Raw genomic sequence first — 20,426 nt, 5'->3', positions numbered from 1 at the left:
TTCATCTTCAACCTTTTGTGGAGTTTTCTGAATGTCATTGTGGTCTCAAGTCCTCAATCTCCCATGCTTCTTCTGATTATCTCTTTCTAGAGGACAGAAACTCTGTTGGCATAGACCATACACATCGCCACAGGCGTCTTTCCTTCCTTATTTGGTCCATCGCCCCATCTGCCTTCTCTTTGCAAAGGGTGGGGAGGAAGGAGGTTCAAGAATAAATAAATAGATTTTAACACGTCCATATTACACCACCGAATGCAGAGACAAGATATTTCTGTCTGGAAGTCTTGGTTAAGGTTGAAGGGCAGTCCAGCAAAGCACGACAGCTTATTCTTCTTCTTCAGGACTAGTTTTTGTTTTCAGGCATGAAGTCTCCAACATGAACAGGCACACTAAAGCTTTGGTCCCTCCTGAGCTGGAGAAGAAGTAAATTCAAGGTACATTAGGTGAACAACACTTCATGGTTGGTTGGTTGGTTGGCTTGTCGTATTTAGGTAGGTGGGTCACAATGGCATTGTCGTCACAATGTCGGCTGTGGCACTGTTGGCGACAGCATTGCTTTGGCGACGGCTGAGAGGAAATGGATTTACCTGGCCCCCATCCAGGCCTGTCATAACGGCTTCTCCAGGGCCTTGCTACGGAGCGAGGGATGACCGGGGTTAGGGTTGGAGGCGGAAATCTTGCGGCACACAGTGTTGGTGTTGCTGCACCTGCAGCCGGGACGTGTGGTGCGGTCATGGGCACACTGGCACAGGGCAAGGCACAGCCTGGCAGGGGGATAGCAGCAGAGGCAGGGCAGGCAGAGCGCCAGCAGCCCCATGGTGCCCCAGCGGGCACAGGCGTGGGCTGGAGCGCAGGAGCACGGCCGGTCAGCGCAGTTATCCTCGTCATCCTGGGCAGAGCAGTGGTAGAACAGGCCTTTAACACAGCACAAGCAGGTGCCATATTCCACAGCGCTTTCGGCAGAGCACAGACAGCGCTGTCCACAGGCCCAGCAGGAAGGTAGGCGGCGGGGAGCGCAGCACTCTTGGCACTTACAGCGACCACACCGCTCGCAGATGAACAAATGAAGGCCCAGCTCAGGCTCGTCCTCTGTCAAGCCTTTACCCAAGGAAGCATCAGGCTTGAGTTCTCCTTTAGGCTGAGAACGGACCACCGAACCTAGGCCAGAGTGTGATGGTGTCAAACCTGCCAGTAGCCGCTGGTCTGAGGTGGCACTGGTCCGAGACATGGAAGAGCTTATGGTACTGGAACGGCTCAGGTGGGACAGGTGAGCATGCTGCTGCTGACTTTGGCTGCGGGGTAGGGCTGAGTGGAAGGAAGGCTGGGGGTGGTATACTCCATGAGGGTAACGGTCATCATGGGCATAGAAAAATCCGGACTGGGATGCCGGTTCCAGCGCCACGGGCCTCTCCACATAGTCATTGTTGGCCCGGATGGCACGTATCTGGTCGAGCGACAGCACTGGGACCTGCTGGAGGTCCAGCCCGTCCGGCTCCATCCTGAAGGAATGAGCAGGGTCCATCCTGGTGAGCCAGGCTGGGTGGCACCAGAGCTGCAGGCCGGGGCTGGGGCAAGGTGCTCCCAACGCTCACGGCACATCAGATAAACCTGCAAACACACAGAGAAAGGAAGCGACAGCGGTTAGAATAGACCAGCCTGTTAATATACAGACGCAAGTTTTATTCATTTTATTGCAACTAGCACAGCGAGGGCTGGGTACTGTTTGAAACCTTGTAAAACCCTTTTTCATGTCCTTGTAAGGTTACATCAATGAGGAAAATTACCCCAGATTCCCTCAGATTCCAGACCTACAACTCTTGCATTATATAACGGTGTTTGCCGCTAATACAGTTTTAGTTAATGTACATCTATAAATTTCTTATTTTATCCTACAAACAGTCCAAAACACAGAGATATTGAATTAACAGCAATATGAACCACAGAAAAGCAGGATATTCTCAGCGTTTGAGAAGCTGGATCCAGGGAATGTTTGGCATTTTAGATTTTCAAAAGACTGATTGATCGACTATAAAAATTGTTATCAGTGAATTTTATGTCCATTGATCAGCTAATCGTTTCAGCACTAAATGAATGATCTGTCTGACGCAGACTGGAGCATAGAAAGTAACTTTGCCTAGCGTTGCTTTCTTTTACTTTAAAGTTTCATATTAAGATATGCATGTATGTATCTACTCTTAATTCATTCTCTCTGGTCCAAATGACACGATACAAGAACAATTCGGCTTTATTCCGTTTTCCATGAGAGATTTTCCATTTCCTGTTCTAAACACGTCCTCTGGTGCACAGGAACTGATGTGTTTTGTTTCTGGTCTGTTTGAAATAAACAGAAAAAGATTTGCCAAGTTAGCATGTGAACCACAGCCACAATGGCAGAAAAGTCATCCTCCTGCCCAGTGTTTGATTGACAGAAGAGCGCTGAGAGTACGGCACGGTAGTACGGTGGAAAAAAAAGCTCTGAAAGTTAGAAATTGTAGTCACTGATTTGTGTCAAGTTGTTGTGTCATTACAGTAATGGCTATTAGGTGTTAATGAGCAGCTTTAAGAGAAGAACTGAACCAAGTAACTAAAGAGTAATAAACATCACAAACAAATAAAATAATTTGCCTCGACCACATTGCAACAGTAGCCTACATATTACTTTCCATATATTTTAGAAGCTCATGATTAAAGATAGATTTTGGCAATACAGCCTCCACACAACCATCAGCCATGTCATCGTGACCACTGAGGTTCTCCACTGCTCAGGCTAATGCTATTATTAGCCTGCCAGAGAGATACGACCACGAGGTCCACACTGTAATTTAGCATCTGTTGAAACACAGCTGCTGCTGCCATGGAGGAAACCCACCTGCAGACAGACAGAGAGGCTGGCAGCAAGCTGTTACAAAGACTAATAGAGGAACAGTTAAGTCACAAGTTTAATTCCCAAACTAATTTTGTTTATAAATCAACCAATGTTTCCTGTTAGCTTTAGTTTGCCTTCCAGGCTTAACAAGAAAGCAAGTACATGGTTCAGTCCCGTTCCGCAAATTTCACTGAAAAGATGCCTTATTTTAGAAAACCAGCAGATAAATATGAAGTATATAAAGTTTTGGTCTGTGGTTCCAACCAAGCAGCAACCATGGCTAAACAGTGAAGTCAGTGCAGAGATGCCTTCAGACGTAGTTTCTTTAATGGCAACCAATATCTGCCTTTAGAAAACTGTGGGACTATTTCTCTGTGAACTGTTTGCATTGGAAAGTGTGTGGATTATCTGGAGTAACCAGGACATTGTTTCTGGAAAGACGAGATGAGATTACCACCAGTAAAACTCCATTTACCTCCAGCTGAAATCTCATAGACTGATATCTCATCTTAAAACCAAAAGTTCCTGCGTGGTTACACCACGAAGGCTGATGAGAAAATGCATCTTTTTATAAATTGAGTGAACTGATCCTTTTTAAGAGAGATTTGTTTTGGGGCACATTTGTTTATCACACTGGTGGATTTCACTTGCTTGTCCCTCATCAATGTTCAGGCTTCCTGCCTTTTGACCCAATTTGGGGTTTTCTGACTTCAGTAAGTGATGAGGATGAGCAGTAAAAACCAGCATCCTGAAAATGATTTTTACTACGACCATGTTCTTCGTCAGTGAATTTTGATCTATTTCAGTTTCTTAAAAAGACATTTGAGAAAATTGAGAAAACCCTTTGTTTTTTTTCATTTATGCTGCCTCTGCACATGCTTTGACAGCCCTAAGAAGATGTTAAGTCAGGATATATTGCTACTTCTCACTGGTTAAACCGACCATAAACAGAAAAAAGGGGATGATTTTATCCCTTTTTGGCCCGGCTATGTCGCTATGGTATAAGCTAAATAACACACTTAAAGGCAGAGGAATACACACATAGTTTCCTCTCTGACATCCGATGGCATATATTGCATTGTGTACTCATTGTAATGCTGGGAAGACTGCAACTAAATGCTTAAAAGGTAGATATAAATGTGCTTACGAGTGCAGTAAATGCATGAGCAAAAAAGACTAAATTAAATAAAAAGTCCAAGTGTAGTTGAATATGCAGCTGATTTGATTCCTTCCTCAGACATCAGATGAGCCCTGAATGAAGAGTCTGTTGCTCAGTTTGGAAGGATAATGTGTGTCTTTGTATTTGTGTGTGTGAAAAACAGTAGACAGTAGAAAGCCTCCCCAAACAGCATGCACAAATACTGTACACTCATATGCACACACACACACACACACACACACATACGTGCTCAGTTATACATACACAAAGAAACTGCAGTCTTGCCAAGTGGCCAAGGGGGAGAGATAGCTGGCTTGCTCCTCACATGGTGCCAGTCCTCTCGGAGAGTAATGAGGCCAAATGGAAATGCATTTAAAGCAGCTCAGATCATGAGATTAGATGGAGGAGGGAGGTAAGAGGGAGCAGCAGCAAATAACCATTTTAGGCCATGTCCACGTGAACACAGATGCATTCATAATACACTGTTAATGTATCAAGGATTTTCTGTCCAGATTCTTGTTTCTCAGATCGTTCACATCTACACAGACCTGCCAGAACAAAAGAGGAACAGTTCAATCTCTTCTTCCTTCTTTTTTAGTTAAGGTTAGGGCCGCCACCCTCTGATAAGGATTATCGTTGAATAACCCCCCCACACACTCACACACACACACACACCTCTCCCATGTTAGAATTATTTTTTGTAACTTTCCAAAACCTACAATTCGACATTCACACGCAGCGATCGGCCAGGTTATTTAAACTTCCCTCTCAAGCTCTCTTTTTTCATGCTTCACACAACTACTTCTGCTATTCTCGTGTGTACAAACGAGTACAACAAGGCTGTCCGATACCACGCCTCCCCCTCTCTGGGATGACAGGGTTTTGCCTACATGCAGCCCAGAGAAGAATCCTCCGGCCCGAATCACAGCTAATCCCGAGACACTTCATCAGTTGCTCTCTCACCTTTTCAGAATAACAGGGTTGCTTTTCCCTCTGGATGAATAAAGTTCTTATCTTATCTTAGTTTACATGTGCAGCAGAGACAGAAACAAAAACTCAAACATGCATCATCACGTCCCAGTCCAGAAGTCTGTCCCCTGTCTCTGTCCTCTCCATGTCTTCTTCCCTGTGCATGCTGGGACACTACATCAGCAGCAGCAACAACACAAAAGTGTCATCACTACTAAATCACTACTTTTGACCACAGGATTGTGAAAAATGTTTCATATTGTCCCCAGACGATTTCATTGAAGGTTAATTATAATCACATTGCATTGTTTCCCTGTAGAAAAAGATAAGTGGCCTCTGGAAAATGCAGTGCAGAAGCAGTAAGAGAGGAGATGGGGGACGTGGATGAAACCCAAGACTGGTAATCCATCACTGGGAGGGAAGGAGAGGTGATTAGCAAGCCGGACTGTAAAAACAAAAATAAAAAAATAAAAAAAACCTCTGAGGACTTCCTGTCCTCCAGGCTTTCTGTGGAGTCTTTTGAACAGAAGTGTAGCAGCCTGAACATAAAGGTGCTCCACCCTCCAGCATCTCCCTGCATCTATCACTCAGTCTCCTCCTTCCACAGGTCCAGCTATAAAGGAGCAGATAAGGAGGCCCAGGTTGGTTAGATGAGGATGCATTTTCAAATTAGTCCGAGGAGAGAGGAGAAGTCCTGGTGACTAATCTCATCAGGCCGAGCGGTGGCCGCGGCTCGCTCCTACTCTGCCGCCTATCAGCCCATCTAATTGTTAAAAAGGAGTGGCCTGCCGACCATTTCCATGACCTCATATTTACTTACTGGTTGAGCCAATCACTGCCAACTCCCCCCCCCAAACACGGCCCAAATGCTGCAAGTCATGTCAAAAAGTTAGAGGCCGTCACACGTAGGATGGAAACATGTAGCGGAGCGTCCCTTCAGGCTCAACTTCAAGTCTAAACTCCAGTAAAACAAACTGGTGTCGAAACGATCAGTCAGTCATTTGATAAGTTGATTGTCAGAAAATTAAACGACTTCAGTTTTGACACTTATTAATCGTCTGGCTTCACTTTATTGAATGTAATAATTTACTTCTATATATCTGTAAATTGAACTACTTTGGGTTTTGGACAGTTGTTCAAATAAAATAAGCAAAGAAACTTCTGATTGATTCACATTGAAAATATACTTTTTGGCTGCTGTAAAGCAAACATAATATCAGCTTATTTCACCCCAAAATCTTTCACTATAAACCAGACCTTCATCAGGCTTCATCACTGTGCAAACCACAAATCATGGAGTCTCTAGTTGTGACTGAAATGATGCGCTATATATTTTCTTTCCACGATGGCAACAGGCAAGGAGATACAAACTATTTTACTGGGGAGGATAATAGCATCTGAATCAGTGGCTCTCATATCAGCTTCAGCACATGACCTGAATCGGCTGCACTGATTGGCTACACTGAGGGCTACAGTTGTTTTGGGTAGTGATGTTCAGTCTGTCTCTGCTGGGGAGTGTCTGTTATCAATCCTCTGGCAACAACAGCTGGGGTTAGAGCTGTGTGTGTGTGTGTGTGTGTGTGTGTGGCAGGCAGCACCCTCCCCTCTGGCATTACAAGTGGAGCTGAAGGCAGTGTGTGTTTGTCACGTGTGTTACAGCTTCCCTGTGGAGTTTCAGTTTCTCTAGTTGCTCTATGGAGCTGTTTTTCTATGAGTGGGTCCTCGTTTTGTTGGTCTTGTGTGGTAACACATCAAGACATGCAGCAATGCACCCGCAAAGACTGCAAGCTAGTAAACATGGATGTAAACAATGCTGGATTTAAAATACTTGCAAAATAACCTGAAGTTTGGTTTGGATTTATTTTGTGTCAAAACACACTGAGGAAGACAAGTAGGCCGTATTTTTATAATATACTAGCCCATGTTTATTGAAGACTTTTTATTTTTAACAATTATTTTCACTTTAGTTCCTGGATTTTCTAAGCCACACCTTACCCATATATAAGATAATAAAATAATAATAACCTGAAATCAGTTGTTACTGATTTAGTGAAGGTATACTCTTTAAAAGTAGTCCACATTCATTTTATTTCATGCTATCAGCGGTATTGTTAAAATGTTAAAAATTAATACCTTAGCTTGAATAAAATGTTTTTCTGCAAACTCTTTTTTACGTACTAAAATCTGTAAGATTAAAGAGTGTCTGTACACAAACTTTTCCTACATAAAATGCAGTCTAAAATGAGATGATTTTCTGATTTAGATCAGGGGATACCTGATCAAATGGTCAGCAATTTGTAAATGTTGGTCTTTTTGTTTTATCTAAAAACTCTAATGCTCGGTTACACGTGAAAAACGAATTGATATTATTATCAAAATTTCCCGATCAACACATTTTTGAGTCTGCCTCGCTTATTTGCAAAAGCACACTTCATAAAATAAAACTTTCTCATCAGATAATCTGTTCTTCTGGTACATTTGGCATACATATCATCAGCAACCTCATTATTGATGTTCCCACGAGTGTGAAGGTGGTTCAGGGGAAACTTCAGGAGAAGCAGGTTTATGGCTGCGACTGAACCAACATGGCCGGCAGCACAATGACTGTTTTATTTAGTAGACAATCCATCTGGCTCAGAGGAGAGAGGAAAGAGACATCCATCCTCTCTGAGACTCTTTCTGTGAAACATTTTAAAGGAAAAGGTGTCAACAACAAGAAATGAGAAGGAAAGTAAGAAGATTAAGAAACGTTAAGCTACTGCAGGTGGACGTGGGAGGAAGTATTGGGTTTACATGCATCCTTCTCTGGGATGAATTTGTAAACACTGTAAAATGTAAAAATGAATGTTTGTGAAGCAAAGGGAGAGAGAAAACAGTCAGAGAGAGAGAGAGCTGGTGTTTCAGGAGGCTGTCAGTGGTAACCTGAGGATGGAGCTCTGTGCTGGGGGAGTATCAGTAATGACTGAGCCTCTGCTCTGGGACACACACACACTCCTGCTCCATCACTCTGCTCCACAAAAACACACTGTATACACTTTGTCTTTGCTGCCCAATCACCATTTACAAGTTTTAACCATAGACTGTATAGAAGAAGTGGACGTAGCCACTGTGACGCCACCCATTGGTTTGTGGACTACCGTTTTGAAGCCTCGAGTTTGGCATTTTGACCGTCGTCATCTTGTTGTTTTGGAGCCAGAAGTGGCCATATTTTGACGAGAGGGTGGAGAAACCGAGAACACTATGCACGCCTTCCCATACCGGCAATCTGACTGCATCTGGCTACGCCGCGCGAAGTAGCTGCTAACAAAGTTAGTCTGTAAATGTACTTACCAGAAAAAAAAAGCAATCACAACATAGCCCCGCCCTAAAGCACACCCTGCTTCATCGTCTATTTCACTCTAAATGGGACCATAATTTACAAAATGAACATCATGCTGTGTTGAAGAAGACTCGAAACTAGCGACTGAGACCATAAACTCATTAGGAAAATCTTTACTGAGGTAATAAATCAAGTGAGAAATAGGGTCATTTTCTCATAGACTTCTATACAATCTGACTTCTTTTTGCAACCTGTGGAGTCGCCCCCTGCTGGCTATGAGAACAAATGCAGGTTTAAGGCACATTGGCTTCACTTTTTAGACCCAGAAGTTGGTGCTTGGTTTTAGTCTGATGCTACTGTCTGCAGTGTAACTGTTAGCATTCATGCTTCGCATAAAAACATATATTTATGAGTTCGGAATTATTAATCAATAACAGTCCATCCATTTGATGCTGCTTATTCTGATCGTGGTCATATTAATTTAAATAAATATATAATTAGGAATTATTGTTAATTCTGCTGGGAAGTACTGAAAACATGTGATATAATGATAAATAATTTGTTTATTTTTAGCCATCATGAAACAGGTGTTCATGTATTGAAAAGGTCTTAAAAAGTCTTAAATGTACCCTGGTAAACTCTGCAGAGACCCTGTCTTTTCTTTCCCTCTTTAGCTATCATTGCTCAAGCTAACTATACCCAGTTGTTCACCACCTTACTGTGATAGTTTAGAACAGCGGAGTAGCAAAGCATCAGCCGGAGAAAATAGCGAAACAGAAGTTTATCTGTATAAATATTATTCAAACATGAGTTAAGTTACTGAAATGAATGATAATAACCCGCAAACAGACACACAAACATTTATTTGTCAGTGGGCCTCTTGTCTGCCTTCACTGTGGTGAAACTCATGGTTATCAGCACACTACTTTCAATGAGTTCAGTGTTTTTAACTTATTATTGGTTTTCAGGCAATGCTGTTTGGGTTAAAATCTCACTGATTCAAATGTCAAAAGTAAACAGAAACCTATAAAGTGCTGATCCCTCGTCTGCCCGCTGACTCCCTAACTTCCGCTGAGTCTGGACTCGACCTGCTGATGGTCGATTGAGTTTAATGGATCGAGCATCGCTGCATCTCTCACCAATGACATCATGGTTTCAGGCTATTTTAAAACTGACTGCAGTGACCCTTCGCCTTGGAATGAGGAGGGGTTGCCCTCTCCTCTCCTCTCCTTTCCTGTCTTCCTCTCCTCTCTCCTCCCTTCCTCTCATTTCTCTCCCTATCCTCTCACCTCCTCTCCTCCCCTCACATCACCTTCACCTCCCTTCACTCTCCCCTTTCATCCTGCTCCTCCGTTACTCCCTCTCTTTTTGGCCTGTCCTGTTTCCTTTTTGTGTCCCTCTCTCTCTTTTTTTCTCCAAAGTATTAAACATATTTGTTGAGGAGAAAATGGGCTCTTTATCAGTTCTTTAGAAGAAATAATACTTGACAAGTGCAGCTCAGCAGTGACCATCGTAGTAAATAACCCAACAAGTAGTTTAAAGCAAGAAATCTGCTAATTTCGCAACTGAGAAATATAATATTAATTTAAACTCATGTATTCAGCCACACAAAGTTGAAAAGTAAGAAAAGCCAGCTGTCCAACAACTCCAGACGGGGCTGTAGCCAGGATTTTAGAGAGCACAACCCCACTCCCCCCTAAGAAATACTTGACAAGACACCAAAAGCACTGTATTTGTTTTCATAGTGCATTTATTAAATTAACTATTCTTTACATGATGGTCTAAATGCTCTAAATGCAGTTTCAAAATCTCCTCCACGGTGTCAGGATATAATTCTGGCATTTTTGCATAAAATAGCCAAATAAAGAAACTGACTCTAAAGAATATCTGAATAAGTAGCGTAGCCAGAAATATCGTAATGGATGGGCTTTCCACATAGTTGCGTGGCACAAGGAACTTTCAAAGAAGCCTGGAGGAAGCTTTCTGTCCTATTAAATTATATATAGAATAACCCTGTTAAGATAACAGTGTTAATGCACTTAATAGTGAGGATGTAGACTGGAGTTAAAACCTCAGTCCTATTCATTGTAAGATGAATAATACATCAACTAAACAGTATTTTGATTCTTTTCGTGGTTCTGGTGTTGCTACTGTCTAAAACTTTGTAAACTTTTCAGTAGCTTTAAATGTAGTAATGCATCGTATTTAACACTGTCTTCAGAGTCTGCAGCTGTTAGATAAATTCAGTTGAGTAAACCAGCCCAGTGTGTGTGAGGTAGTGTGTAGCGAGGCAGAAAGTAAGGGTGTGGAGGTCAAGATAGTGGTTTAGTTGGCTAACAATAGCCATAGCTTATTTACCATGAGCACTGTATTTCTCTAATTTTAACGTTGCCTTGTGCAGATTTAGGAATTTTAAAAACGTCAGGGTTCGATGTGAAAAATGCCATTGAACATAATTTGGGGTTTTGCAAAATCATCCGATTTCAATGTCCCTGTCTGGTAATAAAGTTAGCAAAAAAACTTCTAAATGTCTCCAGTACTAGAGGTCTCCATGGGTACAAAATGGTGGACCTGCTCTAGAACAGGCCAGTGGAAAACTTAACCCAAGACCCACAACAAAAGAACGGGACCCTATATCGACCAATTAGACTGAATATAATTTGGACCCAGTCTGACCCAGGACTCAGGTCGGGTCTCTGTGTGTATTTTTTATTTACTGTGATGAAAACATGTTTGTCTGCTGCCTAGTTTCACCAGACAGAAGTAGTTGAGACTGTAGTTGCAATTATATAAAAGAAATATGATAAAATAACAAAATCCAAGCAAGTCCAAGAAAAAGAGAATAAAGTTTTGAGTTGTATATAAACTCATTTAAACCAGCAGATTCATGAGGTCAAAACATTTGACTACAGCGCTGCCAGCTTTCCTGGGTGTATAAATGTGTGTGTGTGTGTGTGTGTGTGTGTGTGTGTGTGTGTGTGTGTGTGTGGCCCGTCAGGCACTAAGACCCAGGGGCCTTCCTCCTGATGCCCTCCGGGAGCACAGCAGGATTGAATGACAATAAACTGGATGAGATACCGGATGTGCCGAATCTGACCCCAACGGAAAGACTGAAATAGACACTGCAGACCAGCAAGTCCAGGCGGGGTGGGGTGGGGGGTGGGGGGGGCAAGAGGGGAGGGAGCAAGAGAGGAAGGAAAGAGGCGGTGAATGAGTGAGGGATGGTGATACTAATAATGATAGAAAATAAAAGTGGTGGGGCCAGATGCGGTGAGAGAGATTAGAAAGATGGAAAAAGTCAAAACAAGAGACAGAAAACGTGAGAGAGAGCTGGAGAGGAAGCGGTTGATGTTTTTTGGATATTATCTGACGACACGTTCACACCAGATTGTCACATAACAATCCACTCTGCCCATTAGGCTGAAGCAAAAACAATAATGATAAGGCCACAGACTCATTGAATCCTGTTGTGGTACGATCATGGGGGGGGGTTTGCACAGTATGCTCTCTATGCCGTGTGACTTGTGACAGAATGGCTTCAGCTGTTTAGTTACACAAAGTATAAATCTTGACTTCAAGGTCTTTGCTCCCTGCTAAGAAACAACAACCTGCTCACCAGATGTTTTTGAATGTTCAATGCCGATGTGTTTGTTTTTTCTTTAGAGTAGCTTCACACCCCCTGGACAGCTTGTTTTCGCGGACCTCCAGTGGTTAAACTGCTCACCTTGCTGCAGTGATGTACAGGTGCACTCCGGGACGCCGTGACATCACTGTCGGGTGTCAGCAGTGCACATTTCTGACCACACCCGTCAGTGATGCTGAGTGAGGTCTGAGGTGAAACAGGCTTGAAACCTTCAACCAGCGAGGGAAAAGAAACACTGCTTTCTGTTAAGTTAACAAAATATGTTGGCACTTGAAATAATCCAATCAATGTAATTCCTAAAGTTGTGTAAATATCTATGGCGACACAGAAAATGGCCTAACACCTACAGTGAACTTGTTGACTTGGGACGGGATTAAATGAAGGTGTTTGGCCCAATCACAAGCAGTTGTCTTTTAGGTATCTCACCCCTCAGTTACATGTGATCCAGGGTTTTGTTCACTGTTACCCTGTAGTACAGTCCTTTACCATTTCTTCAACCATAATCAGATTTTATGACAGAAGCACAAAGTGAGCATGTGATGTTCAGGCAAATTTTAAGGTTAAGTGTCAGTTTTATCTCCGTTAAAATGAATGTTTTCACTGATGTAAAAACGTACTTAAAGTTGAATAGCAGCAGTTACTGAGCAGCGTGTCGTTCCACAAAGTTTGTTTATACGTAAATTGTTTCTCCATGTGCAGTGTTATGGGAATTATGGAGTTTTTAAAGTCGACATATCACTGAAGCAGTTTAAGAGCAAGGTCCACCGAGGTCCTTTCATGGTGGAAAACGTTTTTCTCTCACTTTTTGTGCAGGGAGACAAAAAAACATGGAGTTTTTGGAAGACCAGGCTGCGTTCAGCAGCAGTGGGAGCGTGATGCAAGTCCCCGAAACTTCAGACGAGCATGATTTCGTCAAGTGTCGTTTGACCTACGTCCGTTTTGTTCTTTTTGCTTTCCATGAATGAGAAACTGCTAGCAACAACTGCCTCTTTGTTTCCACAATTTCTTGAATATTGAGGCTTCCTGGACCTTCAACTTCTATTTCAGTCCTGTTAATTTGTGTAAATTAAAACAGCATCTCCCATACACATTCAAAACGCACAAGATGACAATGATAATAATGAATGTTGCTTTCAATCAACCCTTGGATCCAAACACTTTCCCAGATGCCCCCAGAAAGTCCTGCAACAGAGCTCACCTCCCTACAGGTTTGAGCATGTGAGCCTTAACATGGTCTTACAAAAGCAATTTCTCTTAAATCATAACCGAGAGACACATTTTCAGAACTAAAGAATATAAAACAAAGAACAGCAGCAACAACAGCACATTTTAAAAAAAAGTCATTAAGCAATTCAGCACTAGTTGAGACTTCCTATTAGAAAACAATGAATTTAATTTGTACTACAATAAGTCGGGGGTTTTCCATTCACTTCAATACAGTTATGTTTTTCTTGTGACATCTAGTGGCCTTTGGAGGAACTACACCTTAAGACATTAACTAACTTTAACGTATTCTTTCTGAGAATTTTCCTGATTTATATTTTGAGTGTCTGCAGGTGTCGCAGATGTCTTTGTCTTTTCAGCCACATTGACATCCTGCAAATTATTGAGTTCATTTTTGATTTAATTCCAAACGTTTGGAAATGAGTCTTCACTCTCAGTGCAGCAGCAAAAGTCGACAAGACAGAGAGTTCTTTAGAAGAACAAATGCTAAAACTTTGTATTTGTGAAAATGTCAAGCATTATTACTTTAAGGAAGACAAACTGTTCTTTTTCTTCTGCTAAGTTCATTTGAAAGTCCAGGCTGTCTTCTTTTTTTACTGTGAATCTTTTTCTCTCTCTTTCCACAACTTTGTGGTTCTATAGTGCAGTCGTCAGTGCATTAGCTCCTCTGCTGTGGCATAAAAAGAACCCCTCCAGCTCTATTCACCCCCTCCCTCTCTCCATCCCTCTAACCCTCCATCCATTTCAGCATTCATTCATCTATCCACCATATTCCTCCACTCCACATATACTGTCCCCTCCCTTCCATCCACCCGTCCCTGGTCAATCCCTCCCCCTAACGCTGCCGCTCCTCTCATCCCATTCACTTTTTCTTGCTCTCTCTCCCTCCCTCCCTCCCCCCATCAGTCCGTCCCATCATTTGCTCATCCACCCGCCCCTCCAGTCCCACCCCAGCGGAGATGGGTATTGACATTCTGCATCCGACCTTGAGGACAATCAATCCCAACCCCACATGTCCCCATCACAGTTACACACACACACACACACACACACACAATCTGCTAAAACACACTGACACTAATGTTAACATGCAGCCTATCAATCGGTTAATATTACTATTTCACTTCCTCCGTTTGGGGGGACGATTCAGAGATGTGCTCTCTCTCTCTCAAGTCAACGGAGTTTGCTTAAAGTCGCCCAACTTACTCCAAAAGTCGGTAAAGAGACAAATCGCACGTTACTGTCAACACTAACTCACTACTAATAAACGATGACTTGGACCAATCTGTCCACCGGGGGTCAAACAGACATCCGTCACTTCACCCATCCACAGGCCCAAACACACACAGTGACACTCAACTGTAGTGAACACTGAAGAGAAGTCATATGTACGTAAAACATGAAACAAACACCACCCTTCCTTGACTGTTTCCCCACCCAACAGCCGAGACAAGAGATGGAAAATGGGGCAGGGAGAGAAAATGGTGACAGAAAGATTTGATCAACTTGAGTAAACCAACAGACACGTAATTGAACACCAATTACATCGTCCTCATCTTCATCATCTATGTCTCTCTCGTGTGGTTGCAGAGGATTCGGGAGGTGAAACCAACGAGGGTTGACAGTTTTCACCTGCTCGGTCTGTTTGACAGGGAAATAAACCTCAAGTCCATCTTTTCTTCTAATATGTCTGAAGAGGAGAAGTGGACCCGACCAGTAAAAAAAAAAAAAAACAGCAAGCGAAAGTTCATCATAACATTAAGACCCAAAAAACTGAACTGAACTAAAACCGAAAAATGTTTAGTTGTTGGTTTTCAGAGCCCCGTCGTGCGATGTCTTTTATTGCCTTTAAGAACTTCAAGAGCCATAGTTTGTTCTACATCACAGCTGACACATTCACTTTACATTTCTGTTCTGCAGGCTCTCTACAATAGCTGCCTAAATATGAAGTAATAAAATCATATTCCCAGATGTAAATGCCGTTTGCAAAGCTAAACAACTCACTGAATAATTCCATGTTTCATCAGAAATTCCCAGTGGAACTTTTTCATTCCAAGGTCACGCAGATCATCAATAGTTCATCAGCAGATCGGATGGCGACAGGATGAATTTATGCTTACCTCTGATTGGAGGGAGATCCATTCTTCGGCGGCGTGCTGGGCGTCCTGGGTGTCCGTGTGTGCGTGTGCCTCTGACAAATAAACTACGCTACTATATTCCTGTAATATCCCTGCAGTATCCCTTTAATGACTTGTCGTATGTCTGTGGAACCCAGTGATGAATTTATCTTGACCTTAACGTACTTTTGTGATTATTTGTCTTAATCTTACTTTATGGTACTGCAGGAGGTTGTTTAGCGAATACTTTAATTTTATAAGATTACTGAGGCGCTGTTGTCTTAAGGGTGTGTGTTTGAAGGGAAGGCTGGGAGGATGCTTTCTCTCAGTGTGACGCGCCCTCCTCCTCCTCCTCCTCTTCCCGGAGCTCTTCCAGGCGCACTCTGATCCCGGTGCGTCCTCCTGAAGTCACCTCCTCCTACACCTCCCCAAAAAAAAACTCAGCCAGTTCCTTTACGCACGCTGCATCGAGGGGCTCCACTCTCTCTGTCCAAGTTGTAAAGAGATGCTCATCAAAACAGGCTCAGTTTTGGCGTTTGATTCTTAAATCTGCAGTTTTCAGAGAGAGACAAGTGTCCTCAGTTGCAGGAGGAGAAGAAGTGGAAGTACCTCCATGCAGAGTAGAAGTGATTCTTTAGGTCTTTAAAGAAATGATGATAAAAAAGAAAACTGCAGCTGGAGGTTGGAGTGAGAGGCTTGTAAAGTCAGAGACTGAACGCAGAACTTTAAAAAAAAAAAAACATCCTTTTTTTTTCAGCTCAAAAAAAACAGTTTCTTTTCCCGTCCTGCTGTAGTTTCCTCTCCTCTCCCCGAGAGATGAATGACTGCGAGCTGGATGCACTCTCTCTCTCTCTCTCTCTCACCAGTCACCCCTCCTCCTCCCCTCCTCTCTCTCTCTCTACCACCTCCCTCTCCCATCACTGAATTCACTGCAGTTCAGTTCTGCTTTATGAACATGACGGGGCAGAAGCCTGTGCGTTGGTCCTTTCAGGTCACATTGTATTAACAGATAACTTTAACTTGACAGATGATTTATTTCATTTTATTTTCAGCTCAAACCAGTTTAGTTTATTTGAAGCTGCAAGTTTCCACCAGCAACAATAATGAACCCAGTTAAAGTACACTCCGCCTATGAGTTGGAGTAGTTTTGCATGTATGTATCATGGAGCTGATTCTAGTTTGTGGTGGTGGTGCTCCGGATTACACTGTAAGAAATGAAGGACTTCACAGCTCCAAATGATCAGTTCAGGCTGTGCAGGTTTTCTTTCGTCCTCTTTCCGATCCAGGACCAGTGCCTGGTCAGACCCGAAGGTGGCAAAGGGAAATTCATTCATTGAGGACTCAATGCACAAACCCGCCACTTTCAAACAGGCTTTTCTCAAACAAAGTTTATTATTTTGGCAAAAGTGAATGAGTGAACAAGGAAGTGATCTCGAACACAACAGTTTATTCTGGAGATGTTATTTCATAACTCATAACTGACTGAAAACCATGTTGTGTGTCTGTTAGTTTATACAGTGCTGTAATGTTTGTTGGCTTTTCTTGCTTTCTGAATTATTTTACTTAGATTTTAAACCTTCTACAACATGTTTTTGGCATTAGATAAGAAACCTAAATATAAGAAAAGGGGGGGGGGGGGGGGGGGATTTTCATTCATTCATTCGTTCCATAAGGACAAGTGACATCACTGACAATATGCTGCATGACTGTAATATGAACCTCCTCCTTTGTCTGTGTGTGTGCGTCTGTGTGTGTGTGTGTGTGTGTGTGTGTGTGTGTGTGGATGCTCATGCATGTGCGTGCGTGCGTGTGTGTGTGTGTGTATGTGCTTTTGTCTCTTTTGGTCTGTGCCCTTACTCAGCAACTTACAACCATCCGGACTATAGCAAGACACACCAGTGTAGGCATAGAAATGCGCACGCACACACACACACATTAAAGTAACCGGACACTGGTCCCTAATGGGGGTGGAGGTGGGGGGGGGGCTCTGTTTCCTGTTGAGGAAAATATCTGAGATGAAACAAACTGCTGATAGAGACACGCTGAGGGGGAATAAAGACAAAGAAAATGTGATTATCTAAATTAAATCAAAACTACGTTCAAGTGTTTTTTTTCTTTTAATTCTTGCAAGGACTAAAATGTGCTTTTTACAAAAAACATCATCGTAGTAAATCAGAAATAGGATATAAAAGGTATAAAGCAGCATTCATTTGACTTTATTTCCTTTATTCGTCTATTTGATGGGTAAGAAAGACTTTTGATATTGTGAAAATGTTTGACAGGCCGACAACAGTCTTGTCCTTCGTAGAAAGACACAGCCAGTGTGTCCTTCACAGCCCTCTGTGTCCACAGTCCAGTCTGTGTTGGTCAGTTGTTTAATAGAGCACTCAGGGATCCTCGTCGATTTGTAAAGTCAATGTCGTGTTATGAGCCCATGTCATATTTATCACGCCAAAAAAAGCTAATTGGTGTGACGTGAACGTGACCAATAAAAAACACTGCACTGAAAGCAGAAACCTCACTGTATCCTACTGACTTTAGTGATCCTGCTACTTTTCCTCTAGCGCCACCAGCAGGTCAACATTTGTCCAACGTTCTGCTTTATGTACTTTGTGTTTATTACTAATTACCAAATGTTGCATGAGAACGCTCTAAACTGCGATGGTGAACGTGGTAAACATTATATCTGCTCTGTATCAGCATGTTAACATTGTCATTGTGAGCATGTTAGCATGCTAAGGTTAGCACTCAACTCATTTAACAATGTGCCAAAGAACAGTCTTACAGATGCAGTAGATTCTTTCTCTAGAAATTCTCTAGAAAACATTTCAAATTGTTATCCTAGTATTGCTGAATACTTTTGATTGTTTTTTTACAGCTTTGTACATGTGATTTTTAAAGATAATACCATGATACTTTTGATCTCTGCTGCTGGATTCATACTATCTATGTTTCTGTTTTGTTTGCTTCATTTAAAATCTGCCACCTTCTCTGGATGAACTAACTCACCAGGTACTCCACGCCTGAAGAAAAGCTAAGAAACGACACCCAGTGAGAGAGTGCACGTATGTTGGTGGCACACAGTTTGCACATTAATCTTCTTGTAGAACGATTTCCTGAAATAATGCTTCTTTAACATGCAACTTGCATGGCAATTAAGCGGTGGAGTGTGTGTTTGTGTGAGTGTGTGTGAGAGAGATGGAGAGATGTTCTGGGTCAGGCAGGGATCAATGTCAAATGGCCTGGTTAACAGCATACAGCTGACAAAGTCATTCATTTCTGCCGGCGCTCCACTCTGGACACACTCATCCTGTGTGTGTGTGCGTGTGTGTGTGTGTGTGTGTGTGTGTGTGTGTGTTTGTGATCTGGTTGTGTGTCATTGTGCTGCAGTAACAAACGCCTGCTGGAAGGGGAGGAGGCGTCCCACCCATGAAGCACATGGGTGTCAACTTACACAACACATTACAGTGTGTCTCTCACGTGAGCAACACACACACACACACACACACACACACACACACACACACACACATATGCCTTTCACTGGAAGCTTTTATCTGAAGTGGCTGAACAGTCAGACATGAAGTGAAATTTGAAAGAGAAGTTATTTCTCCTCACTTTATTTGCTCTGAGGTTTGTATTAAAACTGTGCTGACGACAGGTTTGATGAATCCATGTGACTCGGCTCACAGCTGCAGAGCCATTTTAGTGGTTTTTGTTGACGTCTTTTATCAGTATTAGTAATAAGTTGACAGTTTGTAGACTAGTTGAGCCTGTGTTCTCACCCATATGGTTTCTGAAGAGATGTTTTGAAGCCTGTGTGTGTGTTTGTCAATTATTGGAGCCAGAAAATCCATATTTTGGCTAACAGGGCTGAGCTGAGGTGGGACTGGCAAGTAACACCAGAGTAAAATCAGCTCACTAAAAGTTTCATTACAGACGTTATGTGAGAAATAATGCATGAGGAGGTGTGATAGAGGAAGACAATGTATAGGCAAGAAGAGAGGAATGGCAAAGGAGAAGCAGCGTGCCTTATTTCTTTTAAGCTCCATTATTTTATGAATCCGGACACTTTAGTGTTCATTATCACACTTACACCTCTCAGAGAAAACAAAAAGAAAAATCCTCCTCATTTTTAGCCATGCTAGCAATCCGTCAGTCCATCTACCTTTTGGTCTAGACTGAAATATCTTATCAACTACTGGTGGATTGACATTCACCAGAGGAAAAGTCTGACTTTTTCTTTTGCACCAGCAGGTTTGGCTTTAGTGAAATAGCTTGACAAATAATGGATGGATTGCCATGAAATTTGGTACAGATATCCATGGTGCCCAGAGGATAAATCTTAATGCTTTGGTGATCCCATAACTTTTTCTCCACCAGCAGGTCAGAATATTCACTTATCCTGTGAAATATCTCAACATCTACGGGACGGATTGGCACAAAAGTCGATACAGACCTCTGTTGTTCCCAGAGGATGAGTTCTGATGACAACATAAGTTTAAAATTTCAATTTGTCCAATACTTTGGTTTATAACTTAACTTTAAATACTTTATATTTATATTTCATCTTATATAAGTTCATGGCATTCCCATCCCCCTCAGCTGTACTATGTGTTTTTTGCTAATTAGTACAAGTTAGCATGCTAACATACTAAACTAAGATGGAGAATATGGTAAACATTATACCTGTTTAGTATCAGCACGTGAACATCTTCACTGTGACCATGTTAGCATGTTGAAGTTAGCATTTAGCTCAAAGCATCGTTATTCCTAAGTATAGCCTCACAAAACGGCTAGCATAGACTCCTGATCTTTGGCAGCCTTTTTTACACCACTATGAGTCAACAAAACCTTCCACATATGGGCTTTAATCAGTCAAGAAGGCACAGTGAATATGGTTCTCCATCTGCGGATGTTAGCGTTGTGTTGGAGCACCCCTCGCATTGCTCTTTGTTGTGTCACATGCACGTCACAGGCTAAATTGTTGTCATCCGGTAAACGTGGCTGATTTTTGGATTTATACGATTATTTCCTCAGTTCACTACGTTTCAGGCTGTGCCTCTGACAAAGCTCCCACCCTGCTCAGCAACCCCACACCTTCTAATTATTGCTGATATTTGGGTGTA

At 42.4% G+C, this 20,426-nt stretch overlaps 1 protein-coding gene across 1 annotated transcript; it reads right to left on the bottom strand.

The window, feature by feature from the left end:
- Positions 1–607: 607 nt before the first annotated feature.
- LOC139295754 (protein sprouty homolog 3) lies at positions 608–1,522 on the bottom strand. Its single transcript, XM_070918010.1, has one exon. The coding sequence runs from the start codon at positions 1,520–1,522 to the stop codon at positions 608–610; it is 915 nt and encodes a 304-aa protein (XP_070774111.1).
- Between the last annotated feature and the right edge of the window lie 18,904 nt (positions 1,523–20,426).

The sequence above is a fragment of the Enoplosus armatus genome, chromosome 13 (assembly GCF_043641665.1).
Source record: "Enoplosus armatus isolate fEnoArm2 chromosome 13, fEnoArm2.hap1, whole genome shotgun sequence".
NCBI lineage: Eukaryota > Metazoa > Chordata > Actinopteri > Centrarchiformes > Enoplosidae > Enoplosus > Enoplosus armatus.
Note: the sequence above shows the minus strand (reverse complement) of the source record. Positions and strands in the feature narration are given on the sequence as shown.

Excerpts from the sequence above, each read along its gene's own strand:
- LOC139295754 (XM_070918010.1), bottom strand. The coding sequence starts at position 1,522 with ATGGACCCTGCTCATTCCTTCAGGATGGAGCCGGACGGGCTGGACCTC.